The sequence below is a fragment of the Calonectris borealis genome, chromosome 2 (genome assembly GCF_964195595.1).
Source record: "Calonectris borealis chromosome 2, bCalBor7.hap1.2, whole genome shotgun sequence".
Lineage (NCBI taxonomy): Eukaryota > Metazoa > Chordata > Aves > Procellariiformes > Procellariidae > Calonectris > Calonectris borealis.
This window is the reverse complement of record NC_134313.1, coordinates 143,675,931-143,694,658: the sequence shown is the minus strand read 5'-3', so window position 1 is coordinate 143,694,658 and position 18,728 is coordinate 143,675,931. Positions and strand designations below refer to the sequence as shown.

Below are 18,728 nucleotides of genomic sequence, written 5' to 3'. Positions count from 1 at the left end.
GCAATGAGTTATGTATGTTTTCTTTTAAGTGTTTGGAAAACCCGGATATGCATCTGTAAGTAGCCCCTAGGCAGCTATAAGTTAGAAACTGGCATTTACATGGCAAGTCCTAATATATGCTACTGACCTTGGTGACATTACAAGAGTCATTTTCACACAGATAGCATTTTTAATGGAGTATCTATAATGCATTAGTCACTGATGCCTTTGCCTTGCATCAGGCATTCATATCCTTACGTCCACTTTCCTTTCTACTGTACTTGAGCTACAGTCAAGTTACAAGGAAAAAATCTGTTCTTTATCACTGTATTGTTTTTTCTCTGACCCTTCTGTAATACAGTTTTGTTTTGGAGAAGTCTTTCTGTATCACTGTGAAGTCTTTCATGCCAATACATATCACTATGGATCATAAGAAGTTGAGGGGAATGAGTGCCTTTATGTTGCATGGGAAAGCACCTTCGCATTACAATTCTTCATTCTTTTTGTACGTACAGGGTATTGAGATTGATTCTCTTTCACTCTGACACGACAGAATGTCTGTCTCTCCAGAGAGTGAGTTAACATTGGTAATAGAATGGGTGAGTTTACTAAGTACAGGAGGTAGCATAATTATATGGCTTTAAGAGATCTATTTCTAACCTGATTCAATAACTTCTTAGTTTATATGAGTGATTCATTGGCGGAAATTGCTATTGTAGCAGAAAGGCTTGTGTAAATTGAGCATGGCTGGTTATATGGCTGGTTTTGGCTGAACCTGGTAATATTACGTTCTCTGTATCCTCAAAATTTGTATTCAGAAGAAATGAGGGGAGTTTTTAATTTTCAGGAGTATCATTATCCAGTGTGTCTGCATGACTTGCTTGCTTTAGTGAAGGAGTGCTTTCCTTTGCTTTAGCCTCTGCTTGTGAGAGCAATGCATAATCTAGTGTCATACTACAGGAAAAGGTGCTCAGGAGCCAGACCTGTGTTCATGATTCTGTCATGGATTCTGGCAGTTTTCTTGCAGATGAGATGTGGCTTCCCGAGGGAAGAAAAATAAAGTAAAATCAAGAGCCAGGGAATGAGTGGGCACTTTTGAAAATGTTGGCCTCAATATGTCGATTTTTGTATTTCTAAGTTGGGCGATTATAAGTATTTCACTCCAGAAAGGCTCTGTGAGTATTTGCAAAGTGGTTTAGAGATGGTAGCATGGCAAGTTGCATTGCAATGCGAGAAACAACATCTTCACTTCAGACCACACCTCTGGAGCATTTGCACATTTGGTGACAGTCCCATATGACAGCAGTCCATTAAGAGACTGTCATAGATCTGATTTCCCCAGATGTATCATTCCCCTCTTCCCCAGAAATTTTATCTATCTGGAGGAAAAGAAGAAGAATTTGTTTATTTGTCCCAGATGCCCCCAGAATACGAAAGAGCTGGTGTCAGTGTGCCATTTGTTGGCATACACACTATGTGATGTTCGTGCCCCGAGCACTGTTTTACAGGATGGCTTACCGTCAGTCTCAGGAGTGTGCAGAGGGCTAGACTCTTCAGTGGGGTCCACGGCTAGTGCTCAGTCCACCTTATCCATAAAAACATGATTACAATAAATCGTGCCCGCAGATTTTACAGGTTATTGTGAATACATCAACCGTAGCTAAAGAGTTAGAAATCTTTCAGAAAAAGAAAAAAAGAATGTTTCATTAACCAATATCTGAAACGAAACCCAGCTTCTTTCCTTTGCTTACCAATATGTAATTCTAATAAGTTGCCTGCCTCATCACAGTTTGACATACAAACCTTGTTTGACATACTGTGGCTGTCCCTTGCACTTGGAGGTTCAATGTACTACATAGAGCATGTAACTAATGCGATGGGGTTTTGTTCCTCCTTTCAGTTAATTGTGTGTTCTTTTTTTTTCCCCCCCCTTTGTGCTGCACGGCTGATTACCACCCTAGGACCTTGCAATGGGACACAGACCCCTCAGTGCTGCAGCTCCAGTCTGACTCTGAACTTGGGTATATGTCAGCTCTTTTTGTTATTTGTTTATCATTTCTTTGCAAGAATTATGTTGAAAATGCTTCCCAGTTGAGCTGGTTTTATGTGATTTTCATTTGCTTTGTTGACTCAAAAATACCATAATTTAAGTTTCCTTTTTTTTTGTTTCATCAATAAGAAGCTTCAGCAAAGCCATCTTTGTGGAAAAAATCAACTATTTAAAGAAGCTTGTGAAAAGATAAGCTGCTATTTCTGTTGCCTGAAGCACAATACAAATAACTATTTCATTACAGATGAAATGTTATTATTGTGGCACTTTAATGTGCATGTACAGTTACATTGGTCTTGTTTGTACCTGTTGATTCAGACTTTTCTCTCTGAATCATTTGCAAGGTACTTTTTCCCCTCCTTCCTGTCTTTGCTATAGTTATGCTGTTTCCATATGCAGTAACCATTTCCCCTTTTTCCTTAGGAGCTGTATATGTGCTTATAATTCTGCACTTAAATATCATCATAGTCCAAGAGTAATTGTCATCTTAGTTGAGTTCAGGCCAGTCAAGCATTTTTTAAACTGTACTAGACCTAAAATTAATATTTTCTAGTTTGGGATGGAACTTCTCTACCCAAAACATCTGAAAAAATTAGTTAATTTAAATAATTTAGAAATGCTTACTTGCAGAGATATTTAGGATAAACTGTTCCCTAAAAAGGATACATAGCTGTCCCTCAAGTTCTTCAGAACTTGAGTCATAGGCAAAACCCAATCTCTGTGTTGAAGAAATTGCTCTACCTCCGAACTTACGGGCTTGCCTGTCTGAGTCTCCGGGCAAGCATCTTATGCTTTTCATGTGAAATTCATTCACCATTCTATAAGAAAAACCACAATTTCCCCTTAACTATTGATTGACAGCGCTCCCAGCTGCAGAAGGAGTTGAAAGCATCTGGAGAGCTTTCTATACAGGGTTTCTCCACATCCAGAACCGTTAGGAATGTTTGTAATTTCCACCTGAGTGTGGCTTCAAATAGATCCAGCTTCTACAACTTTACCTGGACCATACCAAGAAGATAGAGTTTATTGAGCTGGTTTAATATACAGAAACCTTTTAAAAATCTCAGCTGTTCTTTCCCAAAAGTTTGGATTAAAAGATGAGCACTCCCAGGAGCAAGGGTCCTCAAATGGCTGTGCAAGGCAAGGAGGTTTATTTGACTCACGTAAAGATAACCCTGTGTATAGCCACAAGACTTCAATCTTTTATGAGCAGTCAGTGCAAAGACGGAAAAGAAGCCAAAGAGTAAATCTACAGGTATACTCAGTAAAAGAAAAATCCTGCCCCTTTTGAAAGAAAACTGTCTTCAAAACCAAGGCAGAGTTAGAGGGAGAACCAGACTTTCCTCTGGTGTCATGAGACGAGATTAAAAAAAAAACAGCAATGCAAAAGAAATCCTGCAGTCAGCATGCAAATGATGTGTGTAGTTAAACACTTCTAGCAGATACATCTCTCTTCTGGCTCCTACAGACAGGATGCATGGACTTCAGTTACTGTCCTCCTACTGACATCCCATAGGCAGTTTTGAAAGGAATCCTTCAAAGCTTATGTGCTCTCTAAGATAAATAGTCAGCAAACTGTAAATGATAAGAATTATGAGCACCTCAGATGAAAAATGGGGATGGGAAAGCAATAGACAGTTTAGTGCTGCCCTAAAAAGAACTGGAGACTAGAATATTATAGTCCATATTTGATAGGGTCCAGGTACTGAAAGGATGCTCCAATTGTCTCCAAGTCCTTGGGACCAAGCACTAGGCCAGCTTTTAGTTACGCAAGAACGATTACAGGTTGCTTAGCAGGGTCAAAAGAGACCACATTCCTTCAGATGAAGAGAGACCTCCCTGTCTTCACCAGTAATTACCAGGATATGGGCAACGCTAGACATTTGTACAGGCATCAGGAATTCCTGAACTAGAAATGTTTTAGGCGAAAAATTCCACACATTCTGTCAGCACACTGCTCTGAGATGTAGCTCACTTCTTGGTTAGCAGTCTACAAAGAGGCTAATCCAACTAGCGGTTAAATCCAGCTCTCCATTAGGATCAATGTTCCTCATCCTGAGGCAGTTGAGGAGATATAGAGTGACCTCATGTGAAACTGTTGTTAGAATTAGGTGAGGTTCTAATTAGGCCCAGATTAGACACATAATTAATTAGAGATTATACTTAACCAAGACCACAGTCAAGAAACTCTTTCAATGCAGAAGGCTTAAGAATCTCTGTAAGTGGAACCAGTAGCCTGGGGCAGCAGAGGACTGGTTACATAGGAAAGTCTAACTGACCAAGTAGGCAACGGAGATTTCACATCTGGTGCTGAAGGAGGGAAAAGCACACGAGATTTTGGAGTGGGATATTTATTAAAGCTTGAATTCACACAAACCCTCAGGTAAAGCAGCTACAAAAATGTAACACTACTAAAACTTTCATTAGCTGAAGTATATCACAAGTTCTTCTGCCCCCACATAGGATTTTCAGACAATTGTAGCTTTTGTTCATATTGGCAAAGTCACAGATGGTTGTAAGGAAGGAGACTTGTTAATTTTTCCTCTTTGAAAAGAAGCAAGACTCAGAGCTGTAACAACTATTTCTGCTCTAGTGGTTTGGTATGTGATACGGCTGATTCATACTGATTACCTGCTGAATCTAATTGCATTCAGCTTAATAACAACTCAGCCAGTAAGGCAGATTAGAAAAATATATAGCTGATGTAGCATTAACCAGCTGAAGAGTTCAATAGGTGTCATCCAATGGTGACAATTTCCTTTTGAGATTTCCATTTTCTTTCAGATCAATCTTAATTGAATACCTAAACCACTGTAAATGAATTAGATCAAAAAACCTTTGACCTCTGTTCTGACAATCTGGAAAACAGAGAGCATATGGATAATGTGTATGAATTTTCTGCTTTTCCAAATTGCTCTCTCTAATGACATGGCAGTACAGAAACATTATGTCCACGAATTTATTTCCCGTAAACGTGTAAGTGTGCTTGCCCTTGTTGATCTAGGCAACTGGACTTATTTAGTTGATTTTTTTACTATGTGCATATTCTTTTCTCTGCTGAAAGTTGGCATTTTTTCCAGTAAAACATTTGCAAGTAAATGTTTGTTATTCTTCCCTCCCTAGAGACGGTCAAATAATATTCAGGAGATAAATTGATTTTTTTTCCCCCCACTGTTGAGTGAACTGTGTTTGACTAAAAGTGTGCATGATCATGTTCAGCTGTCTCTCTTCTTTTTCCCTTACCCACTTACAGTTAGTTGGCTTTACTGATTTATTTCATATAGTTTATTTAAAATTAGGGAAGTAGTAGAAAAAGAAGGCTATACTTGCCCTGTTCCAGCTGTGTCTCAGAGCTCCCCTCCAACCCTTGCATTAGGATTCTACTAATCATAAACCTACATCAGTTCTACTACTAATAACTCCTGTAGAAGGGAGAATCTCCTTGTTTATGGAAATTACCCACCTTGCCAATTAAAGGCTCTATTATTGCTCTCAGGTGATCATCTGACAGTTCTAATCCAGCCTGGTTCACACCCACTGTGCCCTTTCCACTATTGTGTATCTCAGGCTGAGGATTAACTCTTTTGATCAGGCAGAACATTGTAGTAATGATGGTATGAAAGAGAATTTTGTTGCATGTTACGAGGGGCACAAGCAGGTCATTTCTCTCTCCCATTTACAGTCCCTCTCAGCAGCATGATCTAGAGGTTCAGTAACTGTACTTTATTATGGCAAATGGTTCCCAGGTTAATTTTCTTCACTGCAGTTAGGTACTTCTCATGCATAGTGTATTGTGTTTCATCTTAGCAAACACTGAAGTATTTTTTTTAATCCTGTTCATAAAAGCAAGCACTCTTGTTCCTGCTGCTGATTTACATTTAACATGACTAACCTTTTGATGTCATGTATTCCATCTTAGACGCAGACTGCACAAACTAGGGGTGTCAAAGATTACCCAGGTTGATTTCTTACCTCGGGAGGTGGTATCATACTCCAAGGAGACACAGACACCTCTTGCCACGCATCAATCTGAAGGTAAGATTATTTTTTTCAAAAAACATTTTCATAGAAAATAAGTATTTGAGTAAGAGTTAAAGAATATAAGAAAAATAACAGTAAATCATAACATAGCTACTTATCACATATTTTCTGCAAGCCAGGTATTGTTTATGTGATTAATGGCTGTTCTGGTGAGAATAATTATAATAATGAATTTAAATTTAGCTGGAACCAAACTACTTCTGCCTTACAATGGGTTGTGCTTAGATAACAGCATATTTTCATATAAATCATTATGAATATAATTAAAATAGTGCTTTATTCCATTTTTCTTGCTTTCTCAAGGAAGTTATTCATTCCATGCTTTGTAGAGAGACCGTGATGGAAAGTTGCCCTCAGATATTTGGTCAGTGTAATTGTGTCCCCCTCCAGTAGGTGAATCTTAGGAGAAGTTACAGTTTAGCTCCATGTGCTGAAAAAGGAGGCTTACGTACTTTGATGCGGACGGTCCTGCTTTCTCTCTGCTGACAGATATATTGTCTGTGCTCCTGGAGCTGTTTGTTAGCTGTTTGGCTTTCCTGTTAATATGTAAATACATGGAGTGCTACTCTATCCGTTCCTTAGACTGCACACTTGCCAGTGTTGTACTGCAGAACACTGATTGCAGGTCAGTTGAAACCATTTAAACTGAATGTAAAACTGCACATTAGCCTGATGTAATTTACATACTATTACAAAGCAGGTAGAAGAAGAAAAGCTGAAGACAGTCTTGACTGTAATTTTTGCTGTTAACAACGAAAAATCAAGAAAAGTTCAACAATTGGGTGCTTTCCTGCAGCAGATAGATAGTGTAGAACTTCACTAGGCTCCATACAGAAGAAGATTCAAGTAGGTTGCAAAAAGTGTGCGAGTAAATCTGCCTAAATATGAGTTAATGTCAGGGAAGATACAGTGATAAACATAGCCAGCTTTTTTTTCTGCAGCTGGGTTACCAGGTCTGCCTTTAAGAAACCAGAAACGAAAACTGCGGAGTTAGATACTTAGATTCTACTTTCCCAGAGCACAGGTTTACCCGAGTCATCTGTTGTCTGAAACAGCGCCTTCCGGCATAGGCAACTCAGTTCTTGGATGCTGCTTCTTGAGCAGGATGTCCTGACAGCTTTGCCTTCTCAGAGGGAGAGGCTGCCTCAGGAGCCTCCCTAGTTCAACCCAGCTCATCTCTGCTCCTCTCTCTGAGGGCTGCTGAAGCCTCGAGAAGACGGGGTTTGCCCCTGAGGCCTTGCCTTCCCTGGGGCATTATCATGCAGTCATTGTTAGGTAAGATGGAGAGGACGCCCTTCCTCCCTGACGCAGGGCCTTTATCCAATGCAAAAGCCTATGGATACGGGGACTTGAAGATACGGCTTTGACGTGTTTACCTCTCTCAGGCCTGCAACTCCAGCACTCACGACATGCCTTTCTGAACAGGCCAACCTCTCTTGAGGAAGCAACTTCTTCCAGTAAGTTCTTGCTTTTTCTCAAGGAGCTCTTCAACTACTACAAAATCCTTTTCTTGGGTAGACAAGAGGACAACCTCCTACCCTTCAAGGAAAAAAAAACCCAACAGTGGGCTGCTGTGGAGCCTGGCAGTCAGGACAGCAAGCACAGAGGGCAGTGTGGCTTTTCTTGGTTCTCCCAACACAGAGGAACCTCTTGTTCCTCACTTGTATGAAAGAAGATAAATGCAAACATCAAAAGTGATGGACTTCAAACTGCTTAGGCCAAACCTGTGATGGGAAAGGTCAGATGGTGATAAGTGGTTTTGGTGACTGGATTTATTTTCTTTCATATTCTCCGTGTCATCACAGTCAAGGAAAAAAACATCCACAAAAATGAAGTTTTCATATTTAAACACAGAGAAAATATCACCTGATCACTTCCCTCAGATGCGTGGAGGAGAGAAAGTTTAACTTCTATTTCCTTTCCAATCTGCTGCTAGGGAATTCTCTGCACATAACTTGGACAGCAATATGGCCCTGCATCAGTAAAAGAGAGTCAGGAAAGTTTGGTTATTCCATTGAAATGATATTTAATTGGAAACTCTCTAGGGGTTAAATAAGCTCCGTGATTTTGGTCTCCCAGGTCTGATGGAAATGACTTCTCAGGTTTTCAATCTCCCAAGCCTCTTTATGAATGCTGAGCCCTTCATACTGTCGCTTTAAACATGAACAGCAAACGGGGGAATTCCTCGGGAGAGCAGTTTTGAAGAGAAGTCTCTACGCTGTTCCTATGCATTCGTGCGATAAAATATAGCCATTATCTTTTCAAGATAAATTGTTCAGCCATTACTATGGTTATGTGCTCAGTTATTCAGTATCTGAAGCCTTAGAGTTTGAGGAAAAAAAAACCCACACCCTTATTTACTTAGATGAGTCTGACTTTCAGAATTCACCCTTCCGCTGCCTGCCTTGGACACTGGAAATGTCAAAATGCGGAATTTTAGGATGAGATTGTCACACGCTTGCTTCTGGGTTGGAAGACAACTAATGAAGGGTACAGCTGGATGGAAAGATCTTTCCTGTACAATTAAGCCACTGAAAGAGGACTTTGAGTCCGTTCAAAGCTTTGCAGCTTTTTTGAAATGTCAGTATCAGGTTTTCTGCTTCTCTAGAAAGAAAGAAACAAACTCTGAGGTACCTTAGACCTACTGCTGTTCTGGAGCTTAGTGGATGTAGGCCTTTGTGGTAATGCCCATTCCCCACCAAACCTTATAAAACTGGTAAAGGAAAGCTTCATTGTGGTAAGTACAGTGTGGTGCCAGAGAGCCAGATGCTATGAGCCCTGAAGTCTCAGCTTGTCACCTGCTAATTTTAGAAGAAATAATGTGGCATTATTCTTCACTGTATAAAAACAGATTAACTCCTCTTTTCAGAGGAAAATAATGACATGTCATTTCCCCCACCCACTCTATTATTTAGGGAGATGTGTATATACATCATTCAATCCTTTGATCACAATTACTTAATTCTTTTGCTTTATTTAGGTCACGGTAAGCTTCAGCCTTTTCTTTTCTTCCTCGTAGGATGACTTCAAAAACACCCAGATCTTGGCTCTGGAGCCTGAGAAAAAAAGTGCTCTTTACTCTTCCCCTCCTCCTTTTATAACTGAACTTGAATGTAGGTATTCGTAGGCATTGGGAGACGTTTCACTTGTGCTGCTTTTTCCATTCTGGAGTTGATTAAGACCTGAACTATGCCAAATGTTTTCTGAGAGGTCTCTGGGACACATTCCTTCATTGTACAGAGACTCTCACATTGCCCCAGAATGGCAGCCCCATGTAGCCTTCGGTGGTTGGACCCTCCAAAGCACTGCAGAACTGCCCTTTGCTAAATGCACAGCTAGGAGAAAGCATCAACAGAAAAGCCATGGCCTGACCTCTGCCCAGGATGAATCCCTCACTGCCATACAGCAGTGGAAGGAGGTCTGTATGTCTGCCTGCAAGCTACCTTTCCAGAAAGGAGAACAGCCTGCACGTTCAAGTTCTGCTGGGTGCCTCAGCAGCAGCTTACTGTTCTCCTGCTCTCCAATGGGCCGGGAGGTAACATCTCAGCGAGGAAAACATAACACTGTACCTGCACTGAGAAGGGAGATACCCCTCTGATTTGGTTCCCCTCAAAACCAGGGGGCAGCAAGAAGGTGAAGGTCTGTGAGCTCTCTGGCTTTGGTGGCCAGTGTCAGGAATGTTGTTATTCCTCTGTTGTGAAGTAGAAACCACTTCTTCATTGATAAAATGAGATGTTCTCACTTTTCTGGCTTGCCAGACTGTCACTGCAAACAGGTTAGTCTGAAATGCATTTCTGAAAAAATAGATCCCGTATACAGGGGAAGAAGATCTGACTTTCTAGAACCATGGAGGTCCCATGTACTTCACCTGTTTATCATCTTCAACAGATGGTTGTTCATGTGGGGAAAACAAATGTCTTACCATACTCACCTCCTGAGCCGGATAACCTCATCCTACATCACAAATGTTTGCCCAGTTCTGGCAAAGAACCCAATTCAGGCCTGTGCTCCATCTGTTTATCTGCCATATTCAAATAATGAGGATATTTTGGCTATTAGAGAGCTTATTTTTCCTCTTTCCCTACCCCATTTGGAAGTAGACTGGAATGAAGTGGCAAAATGGAGGTGAAACTCCAGAGGCTGGGTTGGGTTCAGCATCTCTCTGACACTGCAGTTCTATGAACTAATGTTCCTGAAAGTTACCCTTTCAAAGCAGGGAGGGAGGAGAGGGGAATTCCGCTCACAGTCTAGGGCTCATGAGACTAAGACACATGAGTTTAGGTATCTGTGTGCGATACCAAATGTAAGTGACTACTGTAGGGTGAACCAAAACTCTCTCTAGGCGCCTTTGACTGCATTGACTAATTCTTCACTGACTAGCTTGATAGCAGAGCACTTCATGTAGGCATATTAAAGTAGATTTCTCATTATTGAGTAAACTGCGTATGACTAAAAGTGTCATACACTGACACCATGTGAGGGCTGTGTCCTACTTTGAGTTTTGGTAATCGGATGAGGAGTTACCCATGACTAGGACTGACAAGCCCCAATGCTGTGAAAACAAGTCAGGCCTCTGGAAGTTCCATGATAAAATCCATAGAGAAAGTTATTTTTACTTTGATAGTTAGGGGCTGAGATTTCCAGGTTTAATCAGTGTGGAGTTCTGGCTCTGTCTATCCTGTAAGATAATGTGCATCAGACCTCTAGAGCAGCAAGTTCTGCACCAGGCCTGCTGTGCCTTCCCGTGTCCGAGTGTAGCTCAGCTCTAGCTTTGTGAATGCATGCTGTACTTAAGAAAAGCCAGTCCCAGAACTAAGCAAGATCATACTTGAGCTTTCCAATGCCCAATCTGTCTAGAGCTCATGGAGCAGAAGCTGGGGGGTTAAGTTAAAGAGCTTACTTTGGCTTTTCCCTTCCAGAGGATCTTAGAGCTCAGCTCCAGCCTGAAGAGGACAAGACAAGTCTGGACCCAAGAATAGCTTTGAAACCCTCATTTAATGGGAAATGCAGATGCACATTTGTGCATCGCCATGCATGCAACATGTGTGTCAAGATACATGAAAATATGTGTGATGGAAAGGCATTGAACATAATCGGGGGGAAAGCAGAGACCCTCTGTTGTAAGACAAAATGTGGTGTTGGAAAGCAGAGCAGTACTGGGATAGAAATCACTACTAAAAAGAGGAGACAAACGAAAGATGAAATGATGTTAAAGCAGAAGTTCTGTTTTTAGAGAGACAGAACCTTAGTATTAGTACTAATGGAAACTAATTTTGTAAAAAATATTATGGTCTATCCTAGGCAGTATCATGTATCACTGAGTGTTTTTAGTTAGCTGTAAAAATCTAGTTTGCCTTTTCTTCTCAAACCTCAGTCCATCAGAGTCATACTGTGGATCTCAATAGCTGGCATAAACACCCTAATTCAAGACCTCTTTGTTTGATTAAATCAACAAAGCTTATTTTGTACTGTTGTACCAGACTGTACAAGATTGGATGAGACTAGAACGAAGCGGAGCAAAGATTTGAGGCATTGCCTCAAATATTGAAATGTCCTTCAATAATTCCCCTTTATGCCTGTCACAACTGCATCCTCTTTTCTAAATAACAAGATTTCAAAGGTGAATTTTTTTTTTTTTTTAATTTAAATTGGGCTTAAAATCTTTCAAAGGCATTCAGGCAGCTCCCTCCGGTGGTGAAGCGATGAACCGACGCGTCGCGCCTGAGGGATGCTGGAGGCGAGGGAGGGACGCTGGTGTGACCTGCAGAAAAACACTCGCCTTATCTTTTGTCTGAGGCAAGAATTATACTTAATAGAAGATACTTGAGTTGTATGAGTGAAAAGCTGTATGAATTTAAGTGCTCATGAAAGAAGTGTGAGAAGAGACCAAGCTATTATATAAAAAGTTGGGGAAAAAAAAAAAGATATTATCTAGAAAAGTAAAATAAAACCTTAAAAATTCAGCTATAGGTATTATGACAAAAATCCAGGGGAATAATACACCAGTGAAATCAGCTGCAATCCCTTGTTCTTGCCAATCCCTTCTCGAAGTACAATTAGTAAAGTACTGTTTGTTAAAATACATAGTCTCCAGCACAGCCACATCAGGCAGGTACCAGGTGTGGTGGGTCTATGTTCCACTCCTAGCAAGCTACAGATGTTAGGTGTATACCACTAAAGGCTTTCTTCACCAGCTGGCTCATGATAATTTTATGTAGCACAGAATTAGGATAAGGGCTTGGCTTTGGAAAATGTGTTTCTGTGGTTTTTGTTGTGCAGAATAATGTATTTGACACTGACAAGGGTTTCTTCTGGGAGGAAGAGTGAAGAGGCCGTAGTCTGTGGTCCTGCACAGTCTGGTGTTTGAGGGCAGGAGGAGACATCAAATGTCTAATTCCTGAAATATGTAGCAAACATGGGCTAAAACAGGATTTCTGTAAGACAGTCCCACTCAATTTCTAAAAGGTGGCCTGTTACATCCAGAGTCTACCGGTATTTTTATCAGTGATAATTGCTGCAGTATTTGCTCCCATTCCCTGTCTCTCCTCCCACGTCCTCTCTAAAGACTTCTGGAGAAGAGTTTTCTTATACTCAAGATGGTTTTCAGATAGTTTTCAGCAGAGAGACCTCTTAATGCTAAACTGTTTTGAACAGGCAGATCTGAGAATTTATTAAGCATCTGTAATTCTCTGGGAATTATCTACTAAGAAGTGATTTAACAGAGAGAAGATTGGCTCTGGTCACACACAGTAGGAGGTCTGAGGAAGGAAAACTCTTTAGGGATCTTAGACTTCATCCCTGATCATTTCATTACACGGGGACAGAGTAATTTGACTCATTGCAGCTCTTCCGCAATCTTAACAAAATCCTGGGAAGGTCTTCTGAAAACCAGGCCCACATACATGGGAGTTTGCTACTCCAAAGTGGCTCAGGCCTTCTGCAGACCCTGGTTTCTCTTGCACAAGCTACTTCTGCATTAAATACAAGCCCAGAAAACACATCTAATAATTCTCTACAAGGCTGGAAAGAGAACAACAGACCATTCAGGCTCCAGAAGATGGGAAACAAAACAGAAAGGTTAACTGCCTTTCTCAGTGAAACGAGGAACCAGTTTTGAGGTTGTGGCTGCCTCGGAGAGGACTGTGCAACTGTCATTCTGTGCAAGGAAGGAATACTGCTTCAAAGCCTCTGCAGATAGCATGGAGAAGGACCATGCTCTACCTCTCCTTTTTGCAGATCCTGCTTGATCCTAATGGATGATCCTTGCTCTATGCTTTTGAGCAAGGGGATCCCATCCTCCATCCAAGAGATGGGAGGCTACTCTATCGTAGAATAAAACAAAAAATATTGTAGTCAGCTCTTTTGTGCAGAACCCAACCTGCTCCTTTAGTTACAGTGGGAAATAAGTAATTGAATGAGATCTTGGTACATCTGGTGTCACTTGGTGGAAAACCAGAGCTCTGATGTTAGCAGCCTTGACCTCTGTCATGGTTTAACCCCAGCTGGCAACTAAGCCCCACACAGCCCCTCAGACACCCCTCCCCAGTGGGATGGAGGAGAGAACTGGAAGGGTAAAAGTGAGAAAACTCGTGGGTTGAGATAAAGACAGTTTAATAGGGAAAGCAAAAGCCGGGCACGCACGCAAAGCAAAACAAAGAATTCATTCACTACTCCCCATCGGCAGGCGGGTGTTCAGCCATCTCCAGGAAAGCAGGGCTCCATCACGCCTAATGGTTACTTGGAAAGACAAATGCCATCACTCCAAACATCCCCCCCTTCCTCCTTCTTCCCCCAGCTTTATATGCTGAGCATGACGTCATACGGTATGGAATATCCCTTTGGTCAGCTGGGGTCAGCTGTCCCAGCTGTGTCCCCTCCCAGCTTCTTGTGCACCCCCAGCCTACTCGCTGGTGGGGTGGGGTGAGAAGCAGAAAAGGCCTTGACTCTGTGTAAGCCCTGCTCAGCAATAACGAAAACATCCCTGAATTATCAACACTGTTTTCAGCACAAATCCAAAACATAGCCCCATACTAGCTACTATGAAGAAAATTAACTCTATCCCAGCCAAAACCAGCACAACCTCAAACTCCTTTAACTAGCTGCAAGTCATCTCACAGTGCCTTTGACCCATCTTTGTATCCCGCCATCTGAAACTAGCAGTGATCCATGAATTCAGAGAGAAGCCCTGTAACACCTGTATGCAAATTGAATCCTTTGTTGGCTGGAAATGAAAACCTTCCTCTAAGTCTTTCCTCTCTGGAAAAGATCTTGGCCATGTTTTACGCATGAACAACTGCTGTATTGAGCTGATTTGTTATGTGTTCCCCTCAAGCAACCAAACAGTTCTAAACTTATTTGCAAATATATGACTATCAGTATGTTACAACTGAGCTTTAACATGAGAACAGAAGGAAACTATCCCACGAATGAACAGCACCACGATTTCCCCGGTCAAAAGTCAGTGAAAAGACAGTGGCCAATTTTTCTGTTTGCCATTTTCGCATGTTCCTACTTCTCACTTTACCATATGTATCATTTCAGTAGTATTTGAATATACTTTGAATTAACAATATGTTGTACATATTACAATGCTCATAATAGAAGTTATAGATATGAAAATGTAAAAAGGGGGAAAGTTGGGTTAACAGTGCTTCAAACAGAGAAGACAGCTTTTTGTTTTCTCGGAAACAAAGCATGCTTTTTCCTACCATCCCTGTAATTCCTTCTTTAGCCTAATGGATGATGCCTATTCAGTGTATGCAAGAAAACTAATAGCCGGCACCTTCTATTGCATGTTTAGTAACCTTTGGCAAACACTGGCTTTGTAACATGGACCAATCTCCACTGGAATTAAAGACAAGATTAAGAAAAATGTGCATTGCAGAAGTAGCAGTTATTAATCCTCAGTGCTCTAATTAGCACTTAATCTTTCTTATCCTGTAAGTAGATACAAAATCAGTGCTGAAATAGACACAGGCCATAATGTGGAAAGCCCTTCATTAGCAGTGTTAAAAAGATGTACAGAAAAAAACCACTGCTCTGTTACTTCACACTTCTCAATTTGTTTCTTGGCACTTGTGACTCAAAGAAAGGAAAAAGATTCACATGCCAAAATCCTCTCCTCTGTTTTAACCCACGCTACTAATGTACTGGGTCAAAAATTATGCAGCTGAAAATTCTCCTGTTCATCACCTCTCTATATTCAATTCTATAGCTGAGCCACAGCTTAAGAAGCTGGCCAATTGTGCCTCTCTATAGTCTCCTTTAATTGGCTCATTTCCATAGGAGAGGCCACCTGCCTTGGATAGAGGAGTGTCAGCTGCTTGCCCTCAGACTAACTGGAGAGGGAGCCAAGTGGCTGGGTTGGGTAGAATGAAGAGGGTTTGCCACACGCCACATTATTACCCGCTTTGAAGATGAATGGGGACGCACCCCAAGCTGGGTCTTTGTTCACCAAGTGTATCTTCACAGCCTGACCCGAGCACCTGGGCAGAGCCCTCCAATGGCAACCCTGGGCCCCCCTTCTCCCTCCCAAGAGCTGCTCCCAAGGTTGTGTAAAACCATGCTATATTTATCATAATGACGAATTGTAGATCTCTTCTGAAGTACTTGAGAATCCCTCCTTCAAAATCAGTAGTAGCTGGATCCTTTCCAGAGAATCCTTTTGCTCGCTCACACACACTCTCAAGAGTTACTATGAAAACTGAAGAAAGGATCTGGATGAAGAAACTTTTAATGAAATGGATATGTCTGTGAAGTAAAAGTCTCAGCATGAATTCCCTCTGGCCACTATTAATAGAAGATGGAATTCTCTTTTGCTGCAATACAATAGACTGTCTCCACAAGTAATGTCACTTTTCAACCAGACCCTGGCTGCCACTTGCCCATCTATCTTATTTTAAATAAACTTAGCATAAATTACTCTGAGCCACAATTAATTTAGATGTATGTCCTAGCCATAAACCTACAAAACAGTGCTTGCTCTTCCTGCTAGTTAATGCCCTACTTAAGGCCCACAGGAAGTGAGAATATAATCATTATTTTTCCAAAATGTGTTGCACTCGAGCCATGAAGCTTCACACTTATTTTAAGTCTATAATTACATGTTGTTGCTGTGGATACTCTTTTCTTTTTTTTTCCTCACCCCGCTTGCCTTGTAAAGTTTGCCACATCAGAGCTCAAAATGGGTCCAGCTCCTCTAAGTTACTCCCTGCACTTACGAATAACCCCACTGGTCCCAGTAGCAGCTGCTGGGTTTTGAGGACTCTTTCAGTTCTCGCTACTTGGTTTGGAGCTCAACTTTTCTGAAGGTCTGGCCCCAACTGTGAAGCTGGAGAATTCTTGAAATTTTAGCCCTTAATCATGGTTGTTTCATATTTCATTTCTTGTCATCTCCACCCAGATGTTCAGGTCTTACGAATAACCCCACTGGTCCCAGTAGCAGCTGCTGGGTTTTGAGGACTCTTTCAGTTCTCGCTACTTGGTTTGGAGCTCAACTTTTCTGAAGGTCTGGCCCCAACTGTGAAGCTGGAGAATTCTTGAAATTTTAGCCCTTAATCATGGTTGTTTCATATTTCATTTCTTGTCATCTCCACCCAGATGTTCAGGTCTTACTCTCCCTCTCCTAGGCACCAGTTACTCAGCAACGACATGCTGAGTATGAGCATGAGCTCATCTGCTATGAAACACAGAAAGCACTGAAGATTTTGCCTGTGACTGTGTGAAGAACTCTCTATGCGCTGATGCTGCATCACAGATAATGTGCAGGTTGAAAACACAGCTCAAACCAACCTTCCAGAGTGGAGTCTCAAAATTGCTTTGACCTGTTGTTTTCACAAATGAAAGCTGGAGGACACATACATTGTGGTGGGATGACTTTAGTCGCCCACCCAGCCCCTCTTAATGAGATGATAAAGCTCATGAGTTGAAATAAAGACAGGGAGATTGCTTACAGTTACTATCATGGGCAAAACAGACTCAGCCTAGGGAAAATTAATTTAATTTATTGCCAACTAAAATAGATTTGGATGGTGAGAAACAAAGACAAGTCTGAAATAACAACTTTCCCCTGCTCCTTTTTCCTGGGGTCAACTTCACTCCTTTATTTCCAGCTCCTCTACTTCTCCTCCGCCCCGAGCAGCGCAGGGGGACGGGGTTGGGGGGTTATGGTCAGTCCATAACAGCTCCTCTCTGCCATTCCTTTCTCCTCATACTTTTCCCCTGCTCCAGCGTGGGTCCTCCCCATGGGCTGCGGTCCTTCAGGATAAACCTGCTCCAGCATAGGCTCTCCACAGGCCACAGTTCCTTCAGGAAATATCCACATGCTCCAGTGTGGAGTCCTCCATGGGCTACAGTGTGGATATCTGCTCTGGCATGGTCCTCTCTGAGGGCCGCAGGGAAATACCTGCTCTACCGTGGTCTCTCCACAGGCTGCACGGGAATCTCTGCTCTGGAGCACCTCCTTCCTCCACTACTTCTCTCACCTTGGTGCTCATAGGGCTGTTTCTCACACTTTTTTCTCCTCACTCCTCTCTCCACTGTGGTGTTTTGCTCTGTCTTAAATATGTTTTCCAAGAGGCACCAGCAGCGTGGCTGATGGGCTTAGCTGTGTCCTGCGGTGGGTCTGCTATGGAACTGGCTGTGTCTGGCATGGGGCAGCCCCTGGTCTCTTCTCACAGAGACCACCCCTGCAGCACCCCCCTGCTATCAAAACCTTGCCACCTACACCCAACAGATACACTTATTTGGAAAAATTGGTAGCTTAGTAGCCAGAATTCACATGTTTCTTGTATGACATACCTGGGATCAAGTCTTTGCTTTGTCTAATAGGCGAATGTTTTAACCGGTAACGTGTTGGGTGATCTGGGATCAGTTATTTGTTGGACCAGGCACCAGAAGTGTAGCGTTTGATAGCTGGATGTTCATTATCATCATGACATAGGACTGATCTGTCTCTGGATATCTAGAGCAGCCATCCTGTCTTATCTTGGTATTAATGGATCTGAGACAAGTTTAAAGTTACTGGCTAATTTGGGTCCCTCTTGTGTTTTCTGGTGATAGAAAATTTGGTGAGAGATCCCTTGCTTTGGAGGAGATCCATTGCTGAGGATGCTGAGAAGTGGTAGATGTTTGCCTAGACCAGAGGTATGAGCTTGCTTATGGTCAGGTCAGCTACACAGGCTATATATTTCTGGTGGTGATCCCAGAGAATGGTCCCTTCTGCCTGTGCCGAATGATATGGATTGGCTCATCTCACTTCCCGTGTTAAAACCTCAGAATCTCTTGGAGCAGTCAGTTGTACCCATATGGCTTCTTGTCAGGCTCACAGTATGCTGTGGTAGCTATCCCATCATCTTACACGATGAGACAGCACGAACTCTTCTTGTATGCATTTCACAGACTTCTTACCTCTGAGAGTGAGACATGCTGGGATTTACTTGGAGGGGTGATTGAGGCCGAGAAACCTGAACCCAACATAGCCTTGTGAGGCGGGATATGGACTGTGGCCTAGACTGACCTTCAGTCTGTGCCCAAGTTTCCAGGCCATGGAACTACTTGATTTTGTCCAGATGTGAACTGGGCGTGATATAATATGCTTACGGTTTGGACTGATCAGGAATAAGAATCTCTTCTTGTCTGCATTTTACTCTTCGCTAGA

General features: G+C 42.0%; 1 protein-coding gene across 8 annotated transcripts in view; it reads left to right on the top strand.

Moving 5' to 3' along the window:
* The window catches only part of DYNC1I1 (dynein cytoplasmic 1 intermediate chain 1), a 197,433-nt gene that overhangs the window by 37,889 nt on the left and 140,816 nt on the right, over nt 1-18,728 (top strand). For 5 of the 8 annotated variants that reach the window (XM_075143716.1, XM_075143714.1, XM_075143715.1 and 2 more), the window contains exons 5-6: nt 1,941-2,000; nt 5,949-6,064. In XM_075143716.1, the coding sequence (XP_074999817.1) occupies nt 1,941-2,000; nt 5,949-6,064 (176 nt within the window). The remainder of the gene's footprint in view (nt 1-1,940; nt 2,001-5,948; nt 6,065-18,728) is intronic. The other 3 variants (XM_075143718.1, XM_075143719.1, XM_075143717.1) reach the window with 1 other exon arrangement.